Raw genomic sequence first — 20,947 nt, forward strand, 5'->3', positions numbered from 1 at the left:
AGGAAGTGATTATGCATTCATCAGGCCCTTACTGTTGTTGGTATTATTGGGGTATTGAAAGTAAGTATCATGTTACAAGCAGGTTCAAGTACATTTTTTTTACAGTCATTATGATTTCTGCATGTATGACTTTTTTTTGTTCTTGCAGTTCTAGTAATATTTCTTCTTTCAATATGTTTAGTAAATCCCAGTTTGCTATGACTTCCTTTGAGGTGTTTAGAGTTGCATAAGGAGTTACCTGAATGAGAATTCCATTAAAAGTTCACAGTTTAAGCAGAGCTTCAGTATGCTTTGGAGTTACTGATTCTACACAGTCTCCTGATCATAGTCTTTTAACTGCTTTAGGTGGACAAGCACAATTTTCAAAACATTTCTAAGAAATGTTTAGAAAATAAATAAGAAATGAAGAAAGTTTACTCGTAGGTTGATTTGCAAAGGAGCTGATTATGAGAAATGGTGCATTTTCAAAACATTTCTAAGAAATGTTTAGAAAATGAATAAGAAATGAAGAAAGTTTACTCGTAGGTTGATTTGCAAAGGAGCTGATTATGAGAAATGGTGCATAAACTTGTTTGCGCATTTCTCTTCTCACTCTTTTTGGATTTGAGGCATCACAATCTGTCTCAGAGTCTCAATATGTTCAGCCCGTTGGCTCCAGTGACAGAAAAGATTGGAGCCAAAAGATCCATTTGGCTCCCTTTAGCCCTGGGGGTTGGCTCTTCTGCCCATGTATCCAACCCCACCACAGGAAGGAAGTAGCAGTGCCTGGTGCGACCAAATGAAGTTTAGTTAAGTGTTAGGAATTAAGGCAGAAAAAGAAAATTAACTTTCCTTTCCCATTCTCTTCAATAACGTTTAGCAAGAGCTTTCAAATAATAAGATTAAACAAACTCTGGAAATTAAATAAAATATTACAGTAGCTTTGAAGAACAGATCTCACTCAGTCACAAATCACTTGGACCAATGAGACTTGTGGCAGAGAAGAAAAATGTGCGGGATGCTAAAAATTATCAAGTGTAAGATACAGAAGTCTATGGTAGATATAAACTAGTCTGTAATCAAATCACAAAGGCAAGCTAAGACAGATTACGAGAAATCTTTGGCAAAGGATACAAAGAAAAACAGCAAAGACTTCTTTTCTTATGTAAATTCTAGAAGAAAGAGGATGAAACAGATTGGTCCACTTGACATCGATAGTTTAACTGCCGATGATCCTTCTCAGATTGCTGACAAACTGAATAAGTATTTTGCATCATTCACAACCTAAGAATTCTTAAGGAAAGGGGAAAACAAACTAACAGGGAGCTATATGATTTTGGGATATCGGAGAGAAAATTGAAAGAGAAATTGCTGAAGCTAAACATAAAAAAGGCACCTAGGTTGGATGGAATCTATCCAGTTAAAATAAGAGAGGTAAGCAAACACATAGCAATAGTTAGAAGACAATCTTTGGATTCACGTTTTTGGACTGCTCTTCCAAATTTGGTAGAGCGGTCCAATGATACTCTGCAGAAATTAAAAGGAATTATGTTAATCTTTTATTCGTTTTAATTCCTGGAGAAAATCATACAGAAATGTTCTATATATCATATTGAGGTAAATTTCTCTTATTCTTCTTCAGGCGCCTCCGTAGCCAGGTGGGAAGGAGCAGCAGTACGTGGCACATGCTTCTTGATTAGACCGGGGTTCGAGCCCATGACCACCAAATACGGAGGATGTGGAAAGATCAGGGAATGACCACCGCATATCCCTGGAGCAATATGGCCTTAGTTGCTAATGCTCCTAAAAACCAAATAACAATATTCTTCTTGAAATATTGATATCAACATACAACGTATTGAGCATCATAGCTCTGTTATATACTATTGAATTGGAGAGGTGCAAATGTATCCCTATCTCACAAAGGGAGATAAAGAGATAAAATGATTAATTACAGACTATTAGCTTAACTTCTCTTTCAGGGAAAATAATGAAGCCACTGGGTAAAGAATAATGCAAAACCATCTAGAAAATGCAATTATACTGCAATCACAGCATGGATTTGATGCAGTAACAATGGAACTGGATGCAAAAAAATAATTTTAATATCATATATGTGGATTTCAGAAAGTGTCTTGATACTGTTGAACATACAAGATGCTGTAAAAACTGGAGTAACGTGGAATTAAGGGCAAGCTACTGCTATGCATAAAGGGATGGATAAGTGGAAGAAGACAAAGAGTGGTTATCAATGGGCACTGCTCTTCGTGGATTAATGCTATCAGTTGAGTTCCCCAGGGTTAAGTGCTAGGCCCATTGTGCAGTCAGATATGAAGTTCTTGGAGCACTGTAGGCAGGCTGCCAGGGCAGCTCAAGGGGATTTTGAGAATGATATACAGCAACTTTGTTAGCAGATATGTGATTATCCCATTGCATAATGGTCAGCCACATCTTGAGTACTGCATACAGGTTTAGAGGTATCATTTTAAATAGGATGTAGAACTGCTGGAACAGGTATAGAGCTACTGCTCAGTATTATGGACATTTTCAAATTTAAGTCTATCTTGCTAACTTTTTCTCAACATTACCATATACCTCTCTGAATGTAATAATATCTATTACTTTTTCAACTACATTTATAATGTTAAAAACTTAACTTATAACCTTACCTTGGAATTAAATTTATTCCCATGGATCTACAAAGAGTAAATGAACTAGCAATACTAAAAGGAATGTGAAATATCAATGTGATTAAAAAATGACAATAGCAGCAGAATTTTTAAGCAATTTCTAATCCAAGTAAGAAATAAATCCATCCATTTTATTAAATGGGTGAATGTGTTTATTTTTAAGTGATAATTTTAAATAAAAAAAAAAAAAAAATTAAGTAATAAAATGTCTACTTAGTTGAGTTCAAATGATAGAACCCAAGGTAAAACTGCTACGGTAATAATCACAGTAGAAACTCGATTATCCAGGGACATAAGATGTCAGGATAACAAAAAAATTTGCATAATCAATCAAACAAAAAAAAAAAAAAAAAAAAAAAACCCACACCTTTTTCATGTAATTTTAATACAGTAAAATGTCGGTTATCTGGAATAATTTGAAATGCTGATCTTTTTTGGTTTTTTTTTTTTTTTTTTTATTTTATTTATTAATGGTAAGCACTGGTTATAGTGATCAAGTCTGCAAGCTGAATTTTGATTCCTAGCGAAAGATCGAGTTTACTACCCTTTTATAACAGACTGTACAAACAAAAAGCCCAATAAACCAAAAACTCCAAATTGTTTTTATTGTTTTATGGTTGTGGCCTAAACCAATTGAAAATGCCGCTTTAGTAAGTGCACTTTATTTGTCGTTTCTTCAGAAGCAAAGTTTAGGTGAACCAGTGTCTAGTCCAATGTTGTGTGAAAAAGCATTGGATTTTAATCTAAAATTAAGAGGTAATAAAGATTTTAAGGCAAGCACAGGTTGGCTGAAAAACTTTAAACTGAGACACGGTATTACGTGAGCTAGATACTGAAGGCAAGAAACTTTCTGCAGACTATAACATCGGTGGTGTCCTTGTAAGTTTGCCTCAGTTATAGCAAATTATGAGAAAGAAAACATTCATAATGCATTGCTAGGAAAAACCCTAGCCACTAAAAGAGAAATGCCTGCACCAGGTTTTAAAATGAGAAAAAAACAAGTTACAATTGCTATGTGTGAAAATGCTATTGGGGTGCATAGATTGTCCGTGTTTGTTATTGGTAATTCGAAAAAACTGAGAGAATTTAAAACTCTTTCTAATTTTCCTGTTTTGTATAAAAATAATAAAATGCCTGGATGGATGTTTCTGTTTTCCAAGACTGGTTTATAATTTTTTTTAAAAATTAATCTTAATTATTTCATTTATTCGCAAGGTAACATTAAATTTATTTAATCTTACCTTGCGTTTAATTATCCGGAAGAGGTCTGACATCAATTATTCCGGACTACTGACACTGTACACATAACCTATCTATACATTTAAAAACTTTTCCTCCTGGTGATATTTATTAGAGCCAATGGGAGAAGATGGTGAAACAATTATGTCACTACAAATGTGAATGTAAATAATTACATTTCCTGATTAGATTTCCTGTCATTTCCTGATTAGGTTTCGATCATATAATGTCAGTATATTAGTATAATGTTATTATTATACAAATAATAACAAAACTATACAAATATTTACAAAATACTAAACTATTTACAATCATACCTCTACTATATCGGGACGATGGGTCCCTTCATTGGCTGGTATTAATATACAAAAAAAATATTACAATAGAACATAAAAGGATCCGAGTACGGTCGTGTATTGGACAGTGAAGCACATGCACGAGGTTGGTGAATGTTAAATGGAAGGAATATGAATGGTTTACTGGGCAAAATCAGACACTTGCTCTTGACAATGTAGAGCACATACGTGGGACGGATGCCAACGTTCATCACACTGCAAGACAACTGCCTCCAAAACTTTCACCAACCTCATGCACATGCTTCACTGTCTAATACACGACCACACCAGGCATCATTTGACATTCCATTGTAATGTTTTTTTGTATATTAATGTCAGCTGATGAAGGGACCCATTGTCCCAATACAGTTTGTTTATTTGTAAATATTTTAGTTCTGCTCTTTCGGATGCAACAATATTCCCCATGCATTATGGAACTTGAAGCAAAAGGCCTTTTCCTAAGTGACCTATGTAAATGCAGGTAAATAATTATATAGCGATATTTATTCCACCTTGGGTCATGCGGTATAAGTGGTTGGGGAAATTACATCACTACAAATGCATAGGTAAATAATTACACAGGTCATTTCCTGATTAGATATCAATAAGTACGTTTCAACAGGTGTGTCTTTTATGTAGAAAAGATTGGACTTACTCCGTTATACCTCAACATTTTACGTAGAAAAACGTGCACAGGGGTTGGCGAGCAGGGGGGAAAAATCCCCTAATATTTTATTTAAAAAATTCAAACTACATAATAAAATAAATAAATAATTATATAATATATAATAGTATTACATTGATATGGACATAAAGAAAAATTGTTTTTCGAAAAAGTCAATTCTTTAAATTTGTTTAAAAGTTGCTCTCCTTTTTGTAGCTGCCAAACCACGTACGCCTTTTAAACTGAAATGTTGCCTTGTGTCACAGTCTTCATATCGATCACATGATTAAAAAAAAAAAGACATTGAGCTTCTTAAATGGGTCCAAAGATGGGTAACTTGCCTGGTGAGATTGGCAAATGGGCATCCATATGATGAAAGACTTCGAATATGTGGGTTGCACAGCTTGAAAACTAGACACCTCAGAGGAGACTTGATTGAGGTGTTTAAAGCTCTGAGAGGCAAAAGTAAAAAGAATGAGGACGATTTTTTCACGGTTATAAATGATTCTAGAACTAGGGGCCATAAATTCATTGGGGGGAGAAGAAGTGACTGGTATACAGGAAGTTTTATTTTAGCCAGTGACTTATAAATTAATGGAATATAGGGGTGGATGAGCCTGGCAGCTTGGAAAAATTTACAGGTCAGCAGGATAGTTACCTATGGAAGGAGGGAAATGCATAGGTTGTCTATTTCCTTATTCTTTTATGAATTATTAATTTTATTTTTATTATTTTTCTTTTTGTCTGGTGCAGCATAAGCCTTGGCCTTTCTTGCACAATATGCCATTTCTAATACTAACTTCACTAAACATTGAAAATCTTCAAAATGTGAAGAACCCAGATTTTCTTCCTCATCTTCTTGATCCCATTCCTCTACTTTCATGTTTGGCAAGGACTGACTTCAATGTTCAAAAGTTGGAATCCAGGATCATCAAAATCATAATTTAACTATACACTAACATATTTCATTGAATTTTCTGCATATTGAAACAAGTTTCAATATGCACAATGTTTTCATTTGTATTACTGTCATCACAACTTCCCATTGAAGTTTTTGTTCCATGGTTTTTTCAATATTCACACATCTGTAGAATTCCAACCTTCTGCTAACATGTAGCATCATGTTAGCAGAAGGTTGGATTTTTTGTCGATTAAGTCGATTTTTTTTGAATAAATTTATAACAGATTCCTCGTCGTTACTGTCAGTGCTTTTTTTGTAAAAAAAATAGGCGCCGGTACTTCCCTGCTATCGGGAAAAATTGAAAATTAAAAGGATATGAAAAGTACTCTAATTTCACCTCCCCTCTACTGTTACTTTAGTAGTATTTTTTTTTTTTTTTTTTTTTTAGAATAAGAACAAGAACTTAAGTATGTTAACAGTTTATTAAGCATAAATTTATGATTCAAGTATATAAAAAAATAAGTAAAATGTGAGTAAAATAAGTAAAAATAATTTCATAATAAAGTTTTTGTAGAATATTCCAAATTTCTATTAAGTTCTCATCTGACACCCTATGCTGATTTCTTTTCCTACTCTTTGTATCGGTTGTTGAATGACGTTTCCAAAGTAGCCACAAATTGACATATTTTACTGGATCGCAGCAAGTCAGTGGACGGCCCACAAATTTAAGAAACAGTATTTCTGAAAATCCTCGTTCACATTCACTCGGTGAAATTGGTATCGTACTCAGAGCGTTTATAAAATGCTTCAATTCTTCGGAAACCTTCTTATCAATTAGGCATCCACGAATTAGGAATCCACAGTTTCAAAAAAAGAAACTTTTCTTGTTTTGAAACTGTCCAAAATATCGGTATCATTCGGATATTCAGGTAAAGTAAAGTGTAAACAGACATAAGAAAAATTTTCGGAAAAATGTTGATAACGCACTTCCGTGAAATAACAGATGATTATTTAAGGGGTAAAAGAAAATCACTTTCTAATTCTCAAATGGGGCACTTACAGTTGATTTACAGAGGTGTTCAATCTACGACCCGTGAGGAAAGTGAACTAAAACAGCATTTTAAATTTTATTATAAAAATATTCTTCTCATTAAATGTTTTGTTCAGTAAACGTAATTGTGTATTGTACTTAATTAAATTTTTGAATATTTTCAATTTTACTTTTACATGCAATAAGATATCGAAAATGTAACACACTAAAGAAACTTTGAATTTTTTTGAATATGGCCCTGGTACTGGAAAAGGTTAGACACCACTGCAGAAGAAGGTGGGCCAGAGCCCATCGGGAATACCCCTTGATCTGCTCACTCTTGACCAGCGCGATTTCTCCATATGTGGGACAGGTTGTCGGATAGGTTTTACCAGGTACTGCTAAGTTATACAATACTAATCACTTTAACTCTCTTAATTTGCGCAGCACCACTAATTGCCTGAAGGCCAGAAATGCGAACAGGCCGTACCAAGTTAATTCTCTCCTAATCCGTTCGCTATATGAAAACTTTCTTCTCTCAACCGAAACTATTTTAAACGTAACTTCCAAGGGGAATTCAAAATAATTAAACAGAGGTCTGACTGAGTAATTCAGAATTATAAAAATGGTTATACAGTTTTATATAGAAAAAATCTTATCTTAACAACAGACAGTGAAAAATGCAAATTTAGTTAAATAATTTTAAGCTTATTTGAATAGTAGGTAAACATGTGAAAAAATTTCCGGAATATTATAAATTTCGAAGTGCATTGCATCCAAATGTCACATGTCACTGTTAATAAAGGTGCTGGTATGATGTACCGTTGCGCACAAAAAAAAAAAAAAAACACTGGTTACTGTCAGCTAATAACAACCATCAAAGGAGTTGCTTTTGATACAGTTATTCTAGTGTTTCCGTTACATGCTGATCCATCTGTTGTATTACAGATGTAAAATTTGGTGGAAGAAATTTAACCGTAACCATTTTGTCAATCTTGTTAAAGCAAGAAAGCAATATTGACAAATCAATGAGTGTGAGGGTGCCGTTTTCAGGTAATAATAATATTTTTCCTTCTTCAGCAAGTAGTAATAATATTTTTGATATTATTTCACTTCAGAAACAAATGTTTTTATACCACTGTTTGTAAATTTCACGATTCATCCATGCTTTTTTTCTCATGATCATATGTAACTGGAAGACTCCTTACATTTCTGAAGCATCTAGAATTTTTCGAATATTATGGTTACATGATCTTTGTTGAAGCCAATGATCTGCTGGGGAGTGCTTTCCAGTATAAATCAGTCTCATTAACATTAAAAATGAATGTTTCTATAAAAGTGTTTGCTGAATTTATGTTGGCAGAAAGCTTTCTCTGTGAATTTCAAGTTCTCTAAAATTGACGTGCCTTAAACTTTTCAACCCAAACAGAAAACTTACTTTGAAGTTGGGATCTCCATTTAATTCAGTCTTAAACAATACTGCTTTTAATAAACCAGATATCAGCTGTCCAGAAGAATAAACCACATGTCAACAGTTTATCTATTTTATTTCAAGCTTTCCTCGTAACTTTTATGTGCTAAATTACCATCCTCATTCACCAGATGATTAGAGTATCTCAGCCAAAAAATAACGTGATTCACTCCTTTTCAAGACCTATAATTACCATTTTGTCTTTTAACTTTATTACAGCACATTTTCTTTTTGGTGACATATTGGTATTAAAGATTTTTTTTTTTTTTTTTTTTTTTTTAAAACCATGATTGAAAAAATACCAACTCATGAAATGAGTGTGTTTCTGAATACCAAATTGCTACATGCCATACTGGCACATTTATCCATTTCACATACACACACAATATCCACCATATTTTTCTTATAACATAATATAGTATATTAGTACATATTTGTCCTGTGCAATCCAAATGAAAATCCAGACAACAGAGTTTCTACCATAGTTCACCTTGAATAAACCTAAAAGCACTGACTAAATTAAGGATATAATTCCTATGCATCATTATAATCTTTAGATAAAGTGACACAATATGCTTTAAATACAGATATCATGATATTATAAACATGGCAGTATCTTAATTTAGCGGGAAAGGCATATATACAAACCTTTGTATATCCTGTTCGGTGAGATCCTGATGAACAGATGCTACATATATCCTATTATATGTTTTAGCTTCCTCCATGATCTGTTCAATTATTGGTGCAGCTTGTGGCATGTTACTTGGGCGACCGACCTATACCAGAAAAATACACATATATAAAGTATATTCATTACACATAAGGAATAGTAAAAGAAAGAAAAACTATTAAATTTAACTTTATTGAGAAACACAGGTAATCCCCCCACCATAAAAAATTACATTGATCCATATTTACAAATTAACACTAATATTCTCCCAAACAGCAGTATAAATTAATTTGTTATACAGTAGAGCATCAAAAATATGAACATTAATAATTCAAAACGTCGATAATCTGAACGAGCCAACATTCATTTATTTTTTTTTATGCTGGTGCCATAAAATAATTACAGTAAGTACTTGTTATTGTGATTACCTTTGCGAATTTAATTTTGATTCTATTAAATGGCAATTCTAATAAACAAAGATCGGAGAAATGTTATCCACAGGCTATAAAAATGAAGATGTATAAAGCATCAATTTATACTTTTATCATCTTACCCTACCGGTAAGATTTATTATCTTACCCTACCGGTAAGATTTACTTTTATTACCTTACCCTATCTTATCTTACCGGGGGAGAACTGAGGGGGGCAATTCTCCAACGCATCACAGCCTAAAAAAATGTGCAACTTGTGAAATGTTTGCCGAACTCTCTGGAACGGAACATGATATTGCCATGGGGGATGTCTTTGTGTGTGTGCGATGTAAGGAAATCAGGCGACAACTCAGCATTGTTATGGGCCTATATGAGAGTTTGACGGACAGGGTGGATGCCCTCGAAAGATCTAAATTGAGGGGCCCATCAGGCTCTCATCTGCCCACATCAACGCCACAGCTTGCACTTGGTCATCACGCAATACAGCGGCAACCCCTAAGGCAGAATGCGCTGGTCCCACAGGAACTAGTAGTTGTTGGTGACTCTATTGTCAGGGAAACGGGGAACATCCTTTGTAAAAAGGATAGGTGGAACAGGACCAGGGTATGTCTGCCAGGAGCAAAGGTTGATGACGTTGTAGAGAGGATATCATCTTTCAAGGGCACAAACGGTGATATAGTTGTACACGTTGGCACTAATGATATTAAGAGTAGGAGACCGGCGGAATTACTCAACAAGTACAGGTCACTGTTGAAAAAAAGCCGTGAAATAGGGTTGAATTTGAAAGTGTCTGCAATTCTGCCCAGACATGATAGGAGGGAGTACATGATGAGAGCCTTGTCGATCAATTCGGCCCTGGAAAGATTGTGCAAGGCTCAAGGGGTAGAATTTTTTTCAGCCTGGACTGTACTTGTTAACAGGAAGATTGCTTCTACAGGGATGGGATACACTTAAATAGAAAGGGTGCAAGAATATTTGCTGATGCTATCGAGGCAGTGTTAGGTGGGTCGGAAAACTGCTAGTTTGGGAGGATACAAAGACTAATAGTTTAACAGTAACCGCAGGCAGAGGTGAAGGTGATTCTTGCACAACTTCTATTAGAATAAGAAGCGACCTAGAGCGAGGGGTGTTGGGGGTTTCAGGGACGGATGACACTCATCATGGAATAGTTGGGTATATGGGATGTGTTAGGGTACCAAGGAATAGGCATAGGAGCATGTATGCTTGCATGTATACCAATGCTAGAAGTATAGTAAATAAATTTGATGAATTTGAAGTGTTGGTCAAGACATCAAAGGCGGATATTGTTGGGATAGCAGAGACGTGGTGTCACAAAGATATAAGGAATGCAGAACTGGAATTTGGGGAGTACAATGTGTACAGAAAGGATAGACAGGACAGAAAGGGAGGGGGTGTTATGCTGTTAATTAAGAAAAACATAAAATCAAAGGAAGTGCACCCAGTTAATATAGATGAACAGTGCTCTGTTGAGTCAGTTTGGTGTGAGATAAGCACTGCGAAAGGAAAAATAAGAGTAGGAGTGTGTTATAGGCCTAATGACTTGAATGAGTACAATGAACAATTGTACAGAGAAATAGAGTGGGCCAGTAAATCAGAATGTCTTATAATGGGGGATTTTAACTTCCCAGATATTGACTGGAACTTGTGGGTTGGTCACTCACACACTAGTCAGACTTTTGTGGATTTATTGGATGATTGTTTTCTGCAGCAGCATGTTCGAGAGGCAACCAGAGAAAGTAACACTCTTGATCTGGTTATCACCAGTGATCATTCGTGTATTAAGAATTTGCAGATAAAGGAACCACTAGGTGGCAGTGATCACAGTGTGCTGAAGTGGGATTTACTCAAAGAGGTAACTACCGTCAGGGGTAAAGGAAAGGGTTTTTGCTTCCGTAAAGGGGAGTACAGTGGTCTCAGACAGTTTTTAAATTCTGTACAGTGGGATCAACTGACGATGTTACAAACAGTAAATTCTAAGTGGGAAGCATTCAAGGAATTAATCGTGGAAGCTACTAGACTTTATATACCGATTAAGAAATATCGTTCAAGGTTTAGGCCTAAATGGTTATCAAATGAACTAATGAGACTCGTGATAGAGAAGAAAAATGCATGGGATGCATATAAATTATCAGGTGACGCAGAAGCCTGTGGCAGATATAAGCTAGTCTGTAATCAGGTCACAAAGGAGGTTCGGTAGGCGAAGGCGGATTACGAGAAATCTTTGGCAAAAGATGCTAAGAAAAACAGCACGGATTTCTTTACTTATATAAACTCTAAAAGGAAGGGGATGAATATGATTGGTCCACTTGACATCGATGGTTCGACTGTTGATGATCCTGCTCAGATAGCAAACAAACTGAATGAGTATTTTGCATCTACATTCACACGTGAGGAATTATTAAGGTTTGAAAATGGAAGAAGGTTATCAAATTGTAGCAGTGCGCTTAATGATTTTGTAATAACTGAGAGCAAAGTGGAGGAGAAATTGTTGAAGTTAAACATAAGAAAGGCACCTGGGGTGGATGGGATCTATCCAGTTATTTTAAAGGAGGCGACAAAGCAACTAAGCAAACCCTTAGCCATAATTATGAGAGCATCCTTGGACTCAGGGGAGGTTCCCACGGACTGGAGATGTGCAAATGTGTCCCCAATTCACAAAGGTGGATCGAAGGGTGACACGAGTAATTACAGACCAGTTAGTTTAACTTCTGTTCCGGGTAAAATAATGGAGTCACTGGTTAAAGATGCATTGCAGGATCATCTAGACAAGACTGCAGCAATAATTAAAACACAGCATGGGTTTGTTAAGGGAAAGTCTTGTCTGACAAATCTGATTGGTTATTATGATGTGATCACAAAGGAACTGGATGCAAAAAATAATTTTGATATCATATACTTGGATTTCAGGAAAGCTTTTGACACTGTTGCGCATGGAAGACTACTGTACAAATTGGAGCAGTATGGTATTAAGGGTAAGTTGCTACAATGGATAAAAGGATGGTTAAGTGGGAGAAGACAGAGGGTGGTAATCAATGGGTGCTGCTCTTCGTGGACTAATGTTATTAGTGGAGTCCCACAGGGTTCGGTGTTGGGTCCACTGTTGTTTTGTGAATTTATCAATGATATTGATGAAGGTATATCAGGCTTAATGTCGAAGTTTGCAGATGACACAAAGGTTGGCAGGGTTGTTAATGACAGTAATGGCAGTGTGCTACTGCAACAGGATCTAGATAATTTGCGCAGATGGGCTAAGAAGTGGCAACTGAAGTTCAACCTTGACAAATGCAAAGTACTGCATATGGGTAGAAGTAACCCCAGAGAAACGTACCAACTGTGTGGTACTACACTTAAGGTGGTAGAAAATGAAAAAGACCTGGGAGTAATTGTGCAGTCAGATATGAAGTTTTCTGAGCAATGCAGACAGGCTGCTAGGGCAGGTCATGGGGTTTTGTCAATGATATATAGGAATTTTGCTAGCAGGGATAAGGAGGTGATTGTCCCTCTGTATAAGGCAATGGTCAGGCCACGCCTTGAGTACTGCGTACAGGTCTGGAGGCCTCATTTTAGGAAGGATGTAGATTTGCTTGAGCGTGTACAGAGAAGAGCAACACGATTGGTGAGGGGAATGAAGGGATTCTCTTACCAAGAGAGGCTTAAGTTCTGCAAATTGCAGTGGCTGGAGACTAGGCGCCTGCGCGGTGATCTGATTGAGGTCTATAAGGCCTTGAATGGGTTGAGCACGCTGAATTCTGATGGGATCCTTCCACGTGTTCAGATTACGAACCTACGGGGACATAAGTTCAAATTAAGAAAGGATAGATGTAGAATAGATGTGCGGAAATTTGCCTTTAGCCAGCGGGTGGTTAATTGCTGGAACAAACTTCCATCTGTCGTTGTGGAAGTTGATAGGTTAAATAAATTTAAGGAGGAACTGGACAGGCATTTGGAGGGAATGGTGTGATTTTTTTTTTTTTTTTTTGGCTGATGCTGCATAAGCTCCTACACTTGCTTTCTTGCATCATGTGCCACTACTACTACTACCAATTAACAATATTAATTATACGTGAAAATTGACAAAGAAACTGAATGATGAATTGACAAACGATCAGCAAACTGAATGCTTTCCAACTCAAAATAAAAAGAGTGAGAGTTCTGGCAATAATGAAGTGAAGTTCAAAAATGGCACAGGAAACAATAAGTAATTATTTTCATTAAAGGCCTATATGTATGTGTTATTTTGGCTGACAGTTCCATTTGTTTTTAAACCTATGAATAAAAATAACTAAGTACAACTTCGTGTTTTTATTTCTAAACTTACTAAATCTCCCCCCCCTCCTTTTAGTCCAGGAACAGTATTTTTGATAAGCCAACTGCTATAAAAACCAGTACAAGTAAATTAAGCAGATTGCATTACAAAAACACATGAAATATTTACAATTACGTTTTTATAATCACTCTGATTCCTAGTTTAAAAATAACATACTTCACAAATATAGCTAAACTAATATATTACATTAGAGAGAAGATAAAGTGAAATTTAGAAATGCTGTTATATCGATTTCCTTAGGAACTCAAAGTCTGAAATTCTGCAGTAAAACATCCAGCAGCAGTCTAACAAACAGCATATACAGTGAAACTTCTCCTATTATTATTATTATTTTTACTATTATTATTAGCCATATGGTGCAAGGAAGCCTGAAGCTTATGCTGCACTAGGCAAAAAAAAAAAAATTTCTGAATTACCCAGAGAGAGAGAGAGAGAGAAGTAGAAGAGAATCACCAAGAAAGAGAAGAATGATGATATCCAGCTCAGGACCCTGGGTGTGCCAAGTCTATACTCACCAGACGTGAGCCCCTGTTGGCAGCGAAGAAAAATACATGATATATATAAATTAACAGGTGACACAGAAGCCTATGGAAGATATAAGCTGGTCTGTAATCAAGTCACAAAGGAGGTTAGGCAGGCAAAGGCATATTACGAGAATTCTTTGACAAAGGATGCAAAGAAAAACAGCAACGAGTTCTTTACTTATGTAAATGCCAGAAGGAAGGGGATGAATCTGATTGGTCCACTTAACATGGATGGTTCGACTATTGACGATCCTGTTCAAGTAGCTAACAAGCTTAGTGAGCATTTTGCATCTACATTCACAGGAGGAGTTATTCAGGGAGGTGCAATACCAGAGGTATATTAAAATATGGTAATGAGTTAAATGGTTTTTTTAATAACTGATAGCAAAGTGGAGGAGAAATTATTGAAGATAAACATAAAAAAAGGCACATGGGGTCGATTGGATGGGATCTATCCAATTACATTAAAGGCAGGAGCAAAGAAAGTAAGCAAACCCTTAGCCATAATTATGAGAGCTTCCTTGGACTCAGGGGAGGTACCCATGGACTGGAGGTGCAAATGTGACCCCAATTCACAAAGGAGGATCAAAGGGTGACACAAGTAATTACAGACCTTTTAGTCTAACTTCTGTTCCGGGGAAAACAATGGAATCACTGGTCAAAGAGATGATACAGGATCACCTAGACAAGACACAGCATAGGTTTGTTAAGGGGAAGTCCTGTCTGACCAATTCGACTGGATACTATGATGAGGTCACAAAGGAACTGGATGCAAAAAACAATTTCAATATCCTATACCTGGATCAGAGGAAAGCTCCTGACACCGCTGCACATGGAAGACTACTGTACAAATTGGAGCAGTACTGCATTAAGAGCAAAATGCCGCTATGCACAAATGGATGGTTGAGTGGGAGAAGACAGAGGGTGGCAATCAATGGACACCACTTGTCGTGGATCAATATCATCAGTGGAGTCCCCCAGGGCACCGTGCCGGGTCCACCGTTGCTTCCTGCATTTATCAATGATATTGATGAAGGTATATCAGGCTTAATGTAGTAGTAGTGCATGTGATGCAAGAAAGCAAATGTATGAGCTTATGCAGCATCAGCCAAAAAAAATCACACCATTCCATCCAAATGCCTGTCCAGTTCCTCCTTAAATTTATTCAACCTATCAACTTCCACAACGACAGATGGAAGTTTGTTCCAGCAATTAATCACCCGCTGGCTAAAGGCAAATTTCCGCACATCTATTCTACATCTGTCTTTTCTTAATTTGAATTTATGCCCCCTTAGGTTCGTAATCTGAACAAGTGGAAGGATCCCATCAGAATTCAACGTGCTCAACCCATTCAAGGCCTTATATACCTCAATCAGATCACCGCACATGTGCCTAGTCTCCAGCCACTGCAATTTGCAGAACTTAAGCCTCTCTTGGTAAGAGGATCCCTTCATTCCCCTCACCAATCTTGTTGCCCTTCTCTGTACACGCTCAAGTAAATCTACATCCTTCCTAAAATGAGGCCTCCAGACCTGTACGCAGTACTCAAGGCGTGGCCTGACCATTGCCTTATACAGAGGGATAATCACCTCCTTTTCCCTGCTAGCAAAATTCCTATATATCATTGACAAAACCCCATGACCTGCCCTGGCAGCCTGTCTACATTGCTCAGAGAACTTCATATCTGACTGCACAATTACACCCAGGTCTTTTTCATTTTCTACCACCTTAAGTGTAGTACCACACAGTTGGTACGTTTCTCTGGGGTTACTTCTACCCATATGCAGTACTTTGCATTTGTCAAGGTTAAACTTCAGTTGCCACTTCTTAGCCCATCTGCCCAAATTATCTAGATCCTGTTGCAGTAGCACACTGCCATTACTGTCATTAACAAACCTGCCAACCTTTGTATCATCTGCAAACTTCGACATTAAGCCTGATATACCTTCATCAATATCATTGATAAATACACAAAACAACAGTGGACCCAACACCGAACCCTGTGGGACCCCACCAATAACACTAGTCCAAGAAGAGCAGCACCCATTGATCACCACCCTCTGTCCTCTCCCACTCAACCATCCCTCCATCCATTGCAGCAACCTACCCTTAATACAACTCTGCTCCAATTTGTACAATAGTCCTCCATGCGCAACAGCGTCAAAAGCCTTCCCGAAATCCAAATATACGACATCAAAACTATTTCTTGCATCCAGCTCCCTTGCAACCACATCATAATACCCTATCAAATTTGTCAGACAAGACTTTCCCTTAACAAACCCATGCTGTGTCTGAATTATTGCTGCAGTCTTGTCTAGATGATCCTGCAATGCATCTCTAACCAGCGACTCCACCATTTTACCCGGAACAGAAGTTTAACTTCTTTAACACATTCGCTGCCGATCACACACCAGCGCGTGATGTCGCAGCAGTATTGAAGAGCCGATCACGCTCTGGCGCGGGATGTGGCATCATTACCCAGTAGCCAATCACGCGCGGGATTCACTAGACTTTTGTATGAAGTTGTCAACTTCAGTTGGCGTTGTGTTTCTGCTGTTTATATTTGTTTTGGCGTCAAGTAAAGGGTTTAAACTATATGTAGTTGTATGTGGTGTTGAATATTTTGTTACGTGACGTGAGGAAAAGCCTTGTAATATGAGTTGTGCAGATGACAGTTTAGCAGGCCAGTCGGGCCCGAAAAGAAGTGCACTATAAAAAATCCCTTACAGATGAAGAAATTGCAGAAATATTGGAGGATTTATCTGACGTATATTCCAGTGACGTCAGTTACGACGATGATGAAGATTTTATCCCTCCAAAGGACGCTTCAGATTCGGAAAGTGTAGATGAAGAAGGTATTGTGGAAGAGGCTACACTTTCACTGCAGGATCCCTGTAAGTTGGAAAATGACGTAACATCGATGAAACAGTTTCGTTTCACAAAATCCGAGTCTTTGCTGCAACCCGTGCCAGGTGAGAATCCAATAGATTACCTTCGTCATTTATTAACCGACAATATCTTGGATGAAATAATTACACAAACAAATGTTTATGATCATGAAATACTTCTTCCCAGAGAAAATAAAGAACATTCTCGAATAAATGCATGGAAGGACACCACTAGAGATGAAATGCTGGTATTTTTAGGATTAATTTTACATATGGGAACCATTCGACTGAACCGCATACAAGATTATTGGAAAACAGATAAGCTGTTCGGATTACATGTATTCGCAGACAACATGAGCAGGAATCGTTTCTTATTATTACTGCGGGCCTTGCATTTTGCAAAAAATCCAGAAAAGAAAGAGGTATGTCCACGGGATCGCCTATATATAATTCGGAAAATGGGAATCTGTTCAATGAACGAATGTCGGAAATATATTATCCAGGACGTGAGATTAGATTAGATGAGTCTATGATATTGTGGCGTGGAAGGCTTGTTTTTCGACAGTACATTCAAAACAAACACCATAAGTACGGCATCAAGTTGTATATGATCACAACGCCTACTGGCATGGTTATCAAATTTCAAGTGTATACCGGTATGTTGGACGATTCTGGTGGAAAAGGACATGCACAAAAAGTCGTCATGAACTTACTTGATGGGATGTTAGATGTCGGGCATAGCATATTTATGGACAATTATTACAATAGCTATGAACTCGCTAAGTGTCTCGCTGACAGACAAACACATTGTACTGGGACAATCAGAAGTAATAGGAAAACATTTCCGAAAGAGGTTCGAGAAAAAAAACTGAAGAAAGGAGAAACTTTATCAAGGTGTGCCCGTGGTGTAATGATTGCTAAGTGGAAGGATAGAAGAGATGTCAGTTACATATCTACAGAATACCAAAATGATATGGTGGAAATGCAGAACAAACGAGGCGAACTGAAATCAAAACCATTGCCTATAATTGAGTATAATAGGTTTATGTCAGGCATTGACAAGCAAGATCAAATGCTTGCCTATTATCCTTGCGAAAGGAAAACCATTAGGTGGCCTACAAAAATATTCATGCATATTTTGCAACTAAAAATGATAAATGCACACCATATCTATAATAAATATTCACATAACAAGGTGCAACTTTATGACTTCCGTTTATCAGTGATCAGATCTTTATTAAAACAGCCATCTGATCTCCCTCATACTGTGCATCATGTACCTGAACTGGAACAGCGCTCAAACCACGGGAAGAAAGAAAAGGTGGAAAGATATTGAGGAAGCAATGCAAACGTTGCTATTCCGAAGGGAAACGTAAGGATACAATCTATATCTGCAGTGTTTGTGAAGGATCACCCGGCTATTGCTTAGATTGTACGAAAATTATACATAAGTAACATTCTGACACAGTATTTATAATCTGTATTGGTTCGGTATGAAATAAAACGTATTTCTTAATGTTACCATGTTTTTTGTTTTATTATTTACAAACTATATTATTATGTTTTTATGTCACGCACCAGCGCGTGATGCGGCATTTAAAGCCAAATTTGACCTCCAGTGCCTATCACGCGCTGGCGCGTGAATCTCAAAATCTTTTGGAAACTGCTTATACGACACTTAAATATTGATATGGTATACCGAACAATCTCTTATTACCAATTTTCAAGCTTTTTGGTTATGGAAACACAGTCGGCTTCTGGCGACAGTCTCCGCCTTCTGTGCCACGCTATTGACGATAGCATGCTGACTGATGACCGGCAGCGAACGTGTTAACTGGTCTGACTGGTCTGAAAAAAATTTGGCCAGATGATACGTTAGACATTCCCAGCCACTCTAACACATCCCATATACCCACCTGTTTCACAATGACTGACATCCGTCCCTGAAACCCCCAACACCCCTCGCTCCAGGTCGCTACTTATTCTAATAGAAGTTGTGCAAGAAATTGTTGGGATATCAGAGACGTGGTGTCACACAGATATAAGGAATGCCGAACTGGAATTTGGGGAGTACAATGTGTACAGAAAGGATAGACAGGATAGGAAGGGAGGAGGTGTTATGCTGTTAATAAAAAGAAAGGGTGCAAGAATAATGGTCTATGTCTAAGTTTGCAGATGATATGTAGGTTGGCAGGGTTGTTAATGCACTAATGACAGTACGCTACTGCAAGAGGATCTAAAAACGTCAAGCAGGTGGGCTGGGAGGTGGCAAATGAAAACACTGACAAATGTAAAGTACTGCATATGGGTAGCAGTAACCCCAGAGTAACATATCAACTGTGTGGTACTACACTCAGGGTGGTAGAGATTGAGAAGGCCCTGGGAGTATTGTGCAGTCAGATATGAAGTTTTCTGAACAGTGCAGACGGGCTGCAAGAGTAGCTCATGGTGTCTTGTTAATGATATACAGGAATTTTTCTAGCAGGGATAAGGAGGCAATTATGCCCTTCTATAAGGCAATGGTCAGGCCACACCTTGAGTACTCTATACAGGTCTGGATGCCTCATTTTAGGAAGGAGTAGAGCTACTGGAACAAGTACAGAGAAGGGCAACAAGATTAGAGAATGAAACAAAGGGCTGCTTTTATGAAGAAAGGCTTATGATTTGCAAATTACAGTTTGGTGACTAGGCAACTGCAAGGTGATCTGATTGAGGTGTATAAGGCCTTGAATGATTTGAGCAAGCTCAATGCTGATGGAATTCTTCCTCTTGCCCAGATTAATCGTCTGAGGGGCCATAAATTCAAACTGAAGAAAGACAGTTGTAGAATAGATGTGCAAAAATTTGCCTTTAGCACACGTGTGGTTGATTGACTAAACAAACTTACATCTGTTGTTGTAGAAGCTGACAGCTTAAATAAATTCAAGGCAGAACTAGACAAACATTTGGAGCAAATGAATGGGTGAAATGGGAAGGGTTTTTTTTGACTGATGCTGTAAAAGCTTGCTTTCTTGCATCTTATTTCTCTACTAATGCTAATGAGATAGCGATTAATTCGATTTCATTATCGCTTATAATAATATAATAAATTCCATCCTTATATATATATATAGGTTTTGATGCCTCATTTGAAGGGATGAGAGGCGCAGTCCAGGACGGAGTCGACAGCAGCTATCACAGGTTGTCAAGGGTCGATGGAAGCTATCACAGGTTGCCAGAATTCGCTAAAGTAAATAATTTCTCCAGTTTAATATTCCAAGTGAAGCCATATATTGTTGTGTATATATCTCATAGGGTAAAATTATATGGCTAGGTGATGGTGCAAAATCGTGTAGGACACCTTTTGAAGTATACCATTTGTTCACTTCGTTGACACTGAGAAAGAAAACATTCTTTTGAGCTTACTCAAACATACCTAAAATGCACAGATTCAATTCGTGTTATACTTTTAAATAACACACAAGGAACATTTACATTACCATACGAAACCAGTGCATTATTCCAAACTCATTTAATATAAAATTAGTACAACTAACCACAGCGATAACTTCCTCAAAATTTGTTCAGTTGCCACACGGACACCTCCCGTTAACAGACATTTTCAAATTCCCCAACTCACCTCTATTGGTTTTAAAGTGTTTGCTGCTTCTGTCTAGCGGACATTCTCTGTAACGGATGTGGACAGGCAATCTGCACTGTTTTGTTTAGATTAGCACTTAATTTGATCTCTCCATAATGGACAGCGGGCGAGCTCACGGCCCTTTTTCTAGGAACGTT

The 20,947-nt window shown here is 37.3% G+C and overlaps 1 protein-coding gene across 4 annotated transcripts in view; it reads right to left on the reverse strand.

Annotated features, from left to right (window-relative positions):
* hfp (Poly(U)-binding-splicing factor hfp) overlaps window positions 1–20,947 on the reverse strand; it is a 654,778-nt gene that overhangs the window by 259,701 nt on the left and 374,130 nt on the right. For all 4 annotated transcript variants that reach the window (XM_090374213.1, XM_090374209.1, XM_090374210.1 and 1 more), the window contains one exon: window positions 8,958–9,085. In XM_090374213.1, the coding sequence (XP_090230339.1) occupies window positions 8,958–9,085 (128 nt within the window). The remainder of the gene's footprint in view (window positions 1–8,957; window positions 9,086–20,947) is intronic.

This window comes from Mastigoproctus giganteus, chromosome 5 (genome assembly GCF_048544385.1).
Source record: "Mastigoproctus giganteus isolate SK-2022 chromosome 5, ASM4854438v1, whole genome shotgun sequence".
NCBI classification, from domain to species: domain Eukaryota; kingdom Metazoa; phylum Arthropoda; class Arachnida; order Uropygi; family Thelyphonidae; genus Mastigoproctus; species Mastigoproctus giganteus.